The 9,526-nt window shown below is 47.2% G+C and overlaps 2 protein-coding genes across 2 annotated transcripts; both read right to left on the reverse strand.

Annotated features, from left to right (window-relative positions):
• Nucleotides 1-940: 940 nt before the first annotated feature.
• Nucleotides 941-3,159, reverse strand: LOC133971050 (keratin, type I cytoskeletal 13-like). Its single transcript, XM_062408231.1, has 7 exons — nucleotides 2,727-3,159; nucleotides 2,310-2,392; nucleotides 1,955-2,111; nucleotides 1,717-1,878; nucleotides 1,478-1,603; nucleotides 1,180-1,400; nucleotides 941-1,089 (listed from the first exon to the last, which is right to left on the reverse strand). Exons 1-7 carry the CDS (start codon nucleotides 3,111-3,113, stop codon nucleotides 1,002-1,004), a joined length of 1,224 nt encoding a protein of 407 aa, XP_062264215.1. The 5' UTR covers nucleotides 3,114-3,159; the 3' UTR covers nucleotides 941-1,001.
• Nucleotides 3,160-4,994: 1,835 nt separating this feature from the next.
• On the reverse strand, nucleotides 4,995-8,726 carry LOC133971048 (keratin, type I cytoskeletal 13-like). Its single transcript, XM_062408229.1, has 7 exons — nucleotides 8,223-8,726; nucleotides 7,769-7,851; nucleotides 7,032-7,188; nucleotides 6,770-6,931; nucleotides 6,158-6,283; nucleotides 5,854-6,077; nucleotides 4,995-5,289 (listed from the first exon to the last, which is right to left on the reverse strand). The coding sequence occupies exons 1-7, from the start codon at nucleotides 8,661-8,663 to the stop codon at nucleotides 5,088-5,090; spliced, it is 1,395 nt and encodes a 464-aa protein (XP_062264213.1). The 5' UTR covers nucleotides 8,664-8,726; the 3' UTR covers nucleotides 4,995-5,087.
• Between the last annotated feature and the right edge of the window lie 800 nt (nucleotides 8,727-9,526).

The following is a 9,526-nucleotide window of genomic DNA, read 5'->3' on the forward strand; positions in this document are numbered from 1 at the left end:
ATGAATAAAGACAGAAGCAGTTTGAGTCAGATGTAATGCTTTCTATACAATTAATAAAAAACCTTTTCCTTCCTACTGTGTGATCTTGAAATTAGAATGTGTGAGCGTCACAGTTCTGTTTCGTTGTTTTGGTTAAATTGTTGTGAATGTCTGTACAAACAGAATATTGTTTTGATATAGCGAGAACACAATAATCTTTTCTCCAATTGTCAACACCATGGGCCCACATGCCATCAGCTGTGTCAAGGCCTTGGGAGTGGCTCCTTGTCACTTCCTTATTCCAAAACCAAGAGGATGGCCTTCGCCTGCCCACCTCGAGGAGGAAGAACCAAGACCTGCTGTTATAAAATAGACAGGCGCCGGCTGTTTGATCCGTTCTGATGGGTCTCGTGTTCTGAGGCCACTTGTTGGATGTCCGTTGCTTTGCTGATTGATACCTTTCATTGCTTTCTAAATAAATACTTGATTGAAAAAACCGAGTTCGGCTCATCTTCTCATATTTAGGATGAACCAACACGCCTGACAGTTCCCGCACTCAAAAATATGCATCTAAATCAATTCAGGATCAAATTGTTAAAAAAACGTTTCACTGACAAAAAAAGGGCAAAAAAAATTCACCACGTCAGGAAGGGTGAAGACATCGGGTCGGCTGGCAACCCTGCATGTGACATCATTGCTAACAGGCTACGTTAGCTATCAGCACCAGGGTTCTAGCTAACGTTAGCATCCTATTATTAGAAGCTTCATAACATATTTGTAAATGTTTATGATTTTGGAAACAATCTGAGTAGAATCAGTGACAGAAGAGGAACTGATCCGAAGTCAGCCAGAGAACTGGACCTCAGCACAAACACATTTAGTAAAGAATATAAAGAGTGAGGAGCTGCACAAAGAAATAAATCCATCTGCTTAATCATCAACACAAACACACACGAGCGTCTCGGTTCATCAGAAGTGTTTTATTTGTGTCTTTCTGAGACGCTGGTCAGTTGTTTGTTGCTTCACTCGTTCGTCTCCTCGTCCTCGATCACCTCCTTGGTGACGATCACCACTCTGCGGGTGGTGGTGGTGGTGGTGGTGGAGGAGGAGCTGCAGGAAACAACACAACGTGAACACCTTCAACGACAGAAGAAACCTCTTTACTGTAAAAGATGAGTTCCTGTGCAGATATGAACTCACTCCAGCATCTCCCCGTCCAGCAGCCTCCTGTACTCGGCGATCTCCAGCTCCAGCCGGGTCTTGATGTCCAGCAGCGCCTGGTACTCGTGTCCCTGCCGCTCCAGGTCGGCCCTCAGCTGGCCCAGCTGCTCCTCCAGGGCCGACACCTGCCGCTGGTACCCGGCCATCATGCCCCCGTACCTGCTGTTGGTGTCGGAGAGCGTTCCCTCCAGAGACGATTTCTGACCAGCAGAACAAAACCACGTCAGAAGATGATTCTGTTGAATCCACACGATGAATCAAAGATGAAGGACCTCACCATGCTGAGCTGAGCCTGGAGCTCGATCTCCAGACCCTGGAGGGTCCGTTTGACGTCTGTGACCTCGGAGCGTGTTGACCTCAGAGTCTCGGTGCTGACGGCGACCTCCTTGTTGAGATCCTCAGACTGTCGAGTGAACAGACAGGTTAGAGATGAGTCTGCTGGTAATGTGCTCAGGAGTGATTTCACGTTTTGATTTAATATTCGTAAAAAATAAAATCTCAGTTTATGAAACTCACTTTGGAATGGAACCAGGACTCCAGCTCCTTCTGGTTCTTGGCAGCAACGTTCTCGTACTGCTCCCTCATGCTGGCCATGACGGTGGACAGATCCATCTGAGGTGCGGCGTCCACCTCCACATGAACCTGACCGCTCATCTGAGCCCGCAGAGCCAGCAGGTCCTGAGGAGCACATCCGGGTCAGGCAAACGTGTGTGGATGAAATTAATAGAAAATCACAGGTAGTTTTCAAACCCACCTCCTCGTGGTTCAGCTTGAGCTGGATGAGTTCCTCCCTCAGAGCCTCGATCTGCATCTCCAGGTCAGATCTCCCCAGAGTCAGTTCGTCCAGGACTCTCTTCAGCCCGGAGATGTCGGCCTCCACGCCCTGACGCATGGCCAGCTCGTTCTCAAACCTGTGGAGGTGGAGGAACCCGATCAACTCACAACCTTCAGCGAATGTTGAAAATTCTTAGTTTTACACATGAATGAAAGAAAGTTGAACATTGAGCCTGATGAGCCGAGGCAGAATCAAGCTCAGTTTAGAACCTGACGCACTTTGACCTTCATCAGGTCCACGGGATGCTTCTAACTGAAATGACTGGTTCACTCACTTCACTCTGAAGTCGTCACTAGCCAGCTTGGCGTTGTCGATTGCCAGGTAGAGGGCGGCGTTCTTGCGGTTGGCATCGTACATCTGAAAAGAAGAAGAAGAACAGAGTGAGTTTGCTGCTGTGTACTCAACAGTGTGACACCACACAGGTCTTCAGCCTATCAAAGAGGAAACACACAAAGGAGAAGCAGTTGTTTCCAGTTAAAGTCTGAGTGGTTTCTGCTGCTGAGCCTTCGTGGGCCTGGGCGCGGCTGCACCTGCTTCCATCCTGCAGGAAGCCACGGATCCTTCTGTCTCAGCCGCTGAAGTTTCACACATCATTTATTTTCATGCTGAAGAAGCTTTGAGTGAAACAGCTTGGTCTGTGAAGCCTCTGCAGGTCGAGGGATCTGAGCCCAGCATCAGGAACTAGTCTCACCTTGTCCTGCAGGTCACTGATGACGACCTTGAATGCACAGCAGTCGTGGCCCTCGGGTTTGGTCTTGTTCTCCAGGAACTGTCTGATCTTCAGCTCCAGCTCGGCGTTGGCCTTCTCCAGGTTGCGCACCTTCTCCAGGTAGGAGGCCAGGCGGTCGTTCAGGTTCTTCATGGCCATCTTCTTGTTGTCTGAGACGTCGACCGCGTCGGACAGGTTGAAGCCGCCTCCAGCAGCAGCACCGCCGCCGCCAGAAGAGAAGCTTCTGGGAGCTGACATGCTGGAGATCCGGACCCCAGAGCCTCCGGCGCCACCATACACACTGGGGGACCTCATGGAGCCGAGGCGGCTGCCAGAGGAGAAGGCGGCGGAGCGAGAGTAGTTGGACATCGTGGAGGAGTCTGCCTGCTCTGGATGGAAGGAGGGAATGTGGTAGAGACCGAGGGCGGCTGCTTTTATGGCTCATGAGAGTGAGGGGGGGGGGGGGGTCGGGGGGGGTTTGGCCCTCCAACACACACACATGCCTCAGGCTAAGAAACACACACTGAACCAGCGGACGACAAACAACCATGAACCAATCACAGCAGGAATTTGAAGTGTAGGTCTGTTGCACAACGCTCCGACTGGTCTGTTGAGTTCAGGAGAATCTGCTCCCCCCCCCCACCCCCCACCCCCCCGCCCCCCGCCTGTCCACCCTGCGTCCCACCCTGCGTCCCCCCCCTCACCTGGATTCCTCTGTGCATGTTCAGACCCGTGTGTGTGTGTGTGTGTGTGTGTGTGTGTGTGTGTGTGTGTGTGTGTGTGCTGTAGTGCAGACCCCCCCCCCCTCTCCTGTGTTATTGTGCAACCAAACAATGAATCCCTCAGTGACGGCCCTGGTCTCTGTTTGCTGTGACACAGGCTGGTATTTACCCTGGAGCTGGTTTTCAGTTCAGAAAGCAACACGGGAGTAAAAGTAATGCACAGAAGTAACTGAGTACTTACAATGTATCTTACTTTATTCCTCTTATTTCACAAAGATATTTTGGGCTACATTTACCATTTCAGAAGCAACACAGGTCGGTCAATTTACCACTTGACGACTCAGAATCTTCACATCTGATAAACTTGTAAAACCATTTGTCACGTTGCTCTAAACCTCGAAGCCGTTTCCTGTCCTGAGTCCGAAGCTTCATGTGTTTGTTGTTGCCTCTGATCTGTTAGTTCTGGTTTCACGTCCGACCCGAAGTCTTTAATTCTGTCTCTTCTTCCTCTGATTGGTCGAACAGTCCAAACTATCCAACAAAGGGTTTTCACTCTGGAACAGAACCGGGTTGAGTTGGATCCAGACCCAGAACTCCTCTTCTGGTCTGAGGAACCTTTCACACCTGATGTTCAGGTTCAGACTGAACTGACGAGTCTGAAGCTCTGAACCAAACCAGGTGTGAACCAGTTCAAAGTCTGAAATAATGATTTAAATAACAAAAGACCTTTATTTCCTTAAACTTCTACAAATGTCAGCCCCTTCTAAAAACACAAAGGCAAAAGAGCGATGGATGTGATGAGCTGTCTGACAGGTTCATGTTATGAATCACACGGCAGATGGCAGTAATGCATCTAGATGATTGTTGCTCTCATCAACAAACCAAACCAGGAAGAAAGAGAACGAGAACGTTCTGAACGTTTATTTTGGAACATGGAACGTTTTAGTTTGAAAGCTAACACACTTTCTAGAGTGAAGGTGTTTCTTACCTCCACGACGTTTCTCTGTAGTTTAACTTTCTAGTTGAGTTAAGATCAGAGGACGTTGCTCCTTGTTCTCTGAGACAAACTCTGATCTGGGAACAATATTTTAAAGATGTGATTGATTGAAATAATTTTTCAGGGTGAGGACATTTTTCAGTCAGGGCATATTTTGAAGAGACCTGGAATACAATTTTTTTTTTCTTTTTTTAGAAAAGTCCCCTCAAAAAGTTTTAAATTAAGAAATTTGCGTCTTTTACTTCAATCTCTAATCTGTCGACATGTTCAGGACTGAAACAGATTTCTTACAAATATTGAAATATGTACTTAATGAAAAAGAACGACCTCACAGTTTATCGAAAGATGAACTGTGGTGATTTTAATGCTGAAAATGAACCGTATATATTGATATAAATATACGAATGGTTTTCATTTTTACTTGAATTCAGATTATTTATTCTTGAACATCATCAACCCTTGAGGGCTGGTGCAGCACTTAGTGGCCATTACAAGAACTGCAGTTGAATACAAAAAAAACAGGAGACCAGGTTTTATTTTGAAGCACCTCAGCAGACTTTAATAAAGACCTTTAACTCTTTATATCTGTGTGGGAGCAGTGAGAGCGCCCCCTGTTGGTGGCCTCTAGGTTTCGCTGATAGTTTGTGTGCTGCTCACCACCTCTCCATCCACCGTCTCCTCTACATATGTGATGATTTTCTTCATGGTGGTCTTTGGGGCAACGGTGGCGGTGGTGGTGGAGGTGGTGGTGCTGGAGCTGGAGCTGGAGCCGAAGCCGGAGCCGGAGCCGGAGCCGGAGCCGGAGCCGGAGCCGGAGCCGGAGCCGCTACAGGACAGGAAAAGAGTCCGATTATATTCAGATGTCTGTCTTTCTGAAGGATGAAGATAAGAACCTGATGATTTGTCTTTGTTGTCTCACAGGATCATTTAAACTGAATGTCTGAGCTGAGATTTACCAAAGCTCAGGACCGAGCATCTTTCAGAAAGTCATCTTTTTGAGCCTGAGTTGATGCTTTCTGAAACCTTCAGTAATAGTTTTATCTAAATTTCACAGGAAAATGAAATGTTTTGATGATGATGCTTCTGAATCCTCTTGATCAAAAGTCAAAGATGTTGGATTTGAGTAAAACATGATTTTATTTAAAGATAATTAAAACCAGAATTTAACACAAAAAACTGTTTAAATTAAGTTTAAGGTTAAAAAAAATACAATTTGAGCATTTTAGTAAAATAGAAAAAGATAAAAAAGTTGACACCACAAAATCTCGGTGTAATTTCAGATAAGTAAGAGAAATCTGGTTCTGAGATGTAAATATATTTAATCTTCATATATTTTGGAGGTAGTGTTGTAATAGGCAGCGATGACCTGCAGGACATGAAGACGTCTCACCTGCCGCCGCCCTCCCCGTCCAGCAGCCTCCTGTACTCGGCGATCTCCATCTCCAGTCTGGTCTTGATGTCCAGCAGCGCCTGGTACTGCTGGGACTGTCTCCCCATGTCCCCGTTCAGCTGCACCAGCTGCTCCTCCAGCATGCTCACCTGCCTCTGGTAGCCCACCAGCTGCATGGAGTAGCGGCTCTGCGTCTCAGACAGGGTTCCCTCCAGCCCGGCTTTCTGCAGGAGACCAAGAGGAGACGGGTCAGTCTGTTTGATCGCCTCCGAACATGAACGTGTTTTCTGAGCTGTGACGTTACCATGCTGAGCTGGGACTGCAGCTCGATCTCCAGACTCTGCAGCATGCGTTTGAGATCTGTGAGCTCGGACTTGGACGTCTGCATCGTCTCCGTGCTGACAGCGATGTCTTTGTTCAGAGATTCTGTCTGTGAGGAGCGAAAAGACGACAGCACGTCACAACTTCCTGTTTTTTACAGACAAATTTAACACATTTTATATTTCCTACAAAATCATCTAGAGAATCAGTTTCCACTTGAACCGACTGATTGTACCATTTGTTCACATTGAAAATAAAGTATCTGTCCCTCTTCCACCGGATCAGATGATGGGAAGCACTGACGAGCAGATCTTCAGATGATCCCACACAGATTCAGAGCAGCATTTAAAAGTCAGTGAAGTTCACAAACTCAGAGCTGAACATCGAGGACTAAACCACAAACGTCTCAGCAGGATTTTCTGTAACGAGAAACTAAACGAGTAGAAGCGGCGCTCGCTTTTTAATCTCACAGAACAAACTGATGTTTTTTCAACCTAACCCTTTTGATTCTCTTTTTAGTTTCTGTGGTTTTTCTTCATGGGTTACGAGTCTCGAGACGACAGACGTGACCGTGAACCAGGGCTCTGATCCTCACCTTGGACTGGAACCAGGCCTCCAGCTCTTTGCGGTTCTTGGCGGCGACGGCCTCGTAGTGCTCCCTGATCTCGTCCATGACCTTGGTCAGGTCCTCCTGAGGAGGGGCGTCCACCTCCACGTTCACCTGACCGCTCATTGAAGTTTTCGCAGACATCAGATCCTGCAGACCAATGAGGAGAAACAGATGGAGGTCAGGACTGTGCGGCCATTTCTGGTGTTTGTCCAGTTCTGATCTGCTGAACTGATCCTGAGCGACTCACCTCCTCGTGGTTCTTCTTGAGGTAGATAAGCTCCTCCCTCAGGCCCTCGATCTGCATCTCCAGGTCGGTCCTGGACATCGTCAGCTCGTCCAGGACGCGCCTCAGCCCGGCGATGTCAGCCTCCACCGACTGACGCATGGCCAGCTCGTTCTCGAACCTAAACATCGGAGAGGAGGCGGAGTTTAAGTTCTGTATCCAACAAACAAACGTGCTGAATGAAACAAGAAGTTAGAATCTGGTCTCTGATCATTGGACCACTGGTTTAACGAATCACAACTGGTCTGTGCACACGGCATCAGACACGTCATTAAAAAGCTATTGTTATATATATATAGTTATATTATACTCTGATATATCTATATACATATAAATATATATGTTAAAATTGTTTCTAAGAAACGAAAAAATAACTAATTGGGAGGGGGGGCTAGAACCAAGTGTTTGAGACAGGGGCTGAAAAGAGGAGCTGCAGCGATGAACGTGATGTTTCATCATTTTAAAGTCATTACAATGATCTGTTTCCTTTAAGACCAAAGATAAATGATACTAAACAGTCGTTGAAACTGTTTCCTCTTTCTTTTCTCTTCTTCAATAATTATCTGAATAAACACGTCAACATCTATTTGCTGTGATTTACTTTCCCTCCTTTGATCCCAGGATGACGTCACCAGCCCTTTGATCTGGATTTCCGAGCCGGGGTCTCAAACTTTCACTCTGTAACGTTTGGATTCACTCACTTGAGGCGGAAGTCGTCGGCGGCCAGCTTGGCGTTGTCGATGGACAGGTAGATGCCACCGTTGATTTTGGTCGCCTCCTGGATCTGGAAGGTGAAGAGAACGTCAACACAGAAATAATCAGTTTCAGATTCTTCAATGAAAATAGTGAAAGTTTTAACATTAACTTTCTCATCGTGAAATGATTGACAGACGATTCAGGGAACATGTGATCTTCAGATCTTTGTTGTTCATCTCGTGGTTAAACCTCGTCCACGTGAAACATCATCTCTGATAATCACATCCTTTGAAAATCTATAGAAATATTTCTTTCACGCAGACGTGCTGCTGCTCCGGACCCTAACTCATAAATTAACATTATGAGTTTTCAGATATGGATTTTCTCTCAGAATCTTTTTGAGAAGATGGAAGTGACAGAAGAAGATGTCATGTGACCACGTGTCAGCGGTGAGCCTACCTTTCCCTGCAGTTCTGCGATGGTGGCGTAGTAGGCGCTGTAGTCTCGGGAGGACGGCGAGGACTTGCTCACCAGGAACTGTTTGATCTTCAGCTCCAGCTCAGCGTTGGCCTCCTCCAGCTTGCGGACCTTCTCCAGGTATGTGGCCAGGCGGTCGTTCAGGTTCTGCATGGTGGCCTTCTTGTTGGCGCCAACGCCCTGGTTGTCGGCATCACCACCAAATCCACCACCAAATCCACCACCAAATCCACCGCCTCCTCCACCGCCTCCTCCATAGCCTCCTCCAAAGCTGAAGCCACCTCCACCGCCGCCGCCGCCACCACCCCCACTGCCGTACATTGACATGGAGGAGCTTCCAGAGACTCGGACCTGTTGGCCGCCCGCGCCACCGTACATAGACCTACTGCTGCTACCGTAGGAGCTACTACCTCCACCGAACATGATGATTCTGGAGATGAGGGTTAAAGGACGAGGTGTTTCTGCTTCAGCTGGAGCGGAGAAAGTGCAGAGCTCAGTGAGAGGCAGATCTTTTATACCGTTAGATACATTTGGGAGGAGGAGGGAGGAGGGAGGTGTAGGATGGAGAGCTGGTGCCAAACCTGGGAGGAGACACTTGTCCTAGTTTGACTCATAAAGCGAAGGTTAATGTGGCCGAGGGTGTGTCTGAGAAATGTGGAATCCACCCGTCACTTTAACTCACCTGCTGGGTCCACACGGAGGAATCTTCAGGCCCACGCTTCACATCAAACGCACAATCAAAGGTTGAAGCAAGTTTAGACCTGGAGGACATTTAGGTGGAACCATTGATTTAAAGTTCACTCCCAACATGAAGAATCACGTCCAGTCCACCAGCTGCGGGAGAGAGTCTCAGCGTCCCGATGGGTTAAAGATTAAATCTGGTGGAGATGAGATGATAATCAGCTGATGTGTGTCGGTGAAGAGAAGCTGAAGACACAAACAACTCCTTTCAACCTTATTTCATTCACTTTACTCGATTTAGCTCAATTAGCATATTTTTTTTACAAAACATCGTCTTATTTGCGTATTTAAACATTCATCCATTATTGTCATTTAAAAACTAGATCAGTCTCCATCCACACATCAGAGGACGGAGTCGATTCTACGCAGACGACTTAATATTCTCCGTCAACACAACAACAAAAACAACCTCCAGTCACTCAAGTGTTTTAGCTCCACATCAGAAATAATCTCCACACTAACACACCTGAACACATCGCAAGACCATGAACATACACTGGTCATGTGACGTAAACAGGAAGTAGATTGTCTCTGCAGATGGTTGT

The sequence above is a fragment of the Platichthys flesus genome, chromosome 16, assembly GCF_949316205.1.
Source record: "Platichthys flesus chromosome 16, fPlaFle2.1, whole genome shotgun sequence".
NCBI classification, from domain to species: Eukaryota; Metazoa; Chordata; class Actinopteri; order Pleuronectiformes; family Pleuronectidae; genus Platichthys; species Platichthys flesus.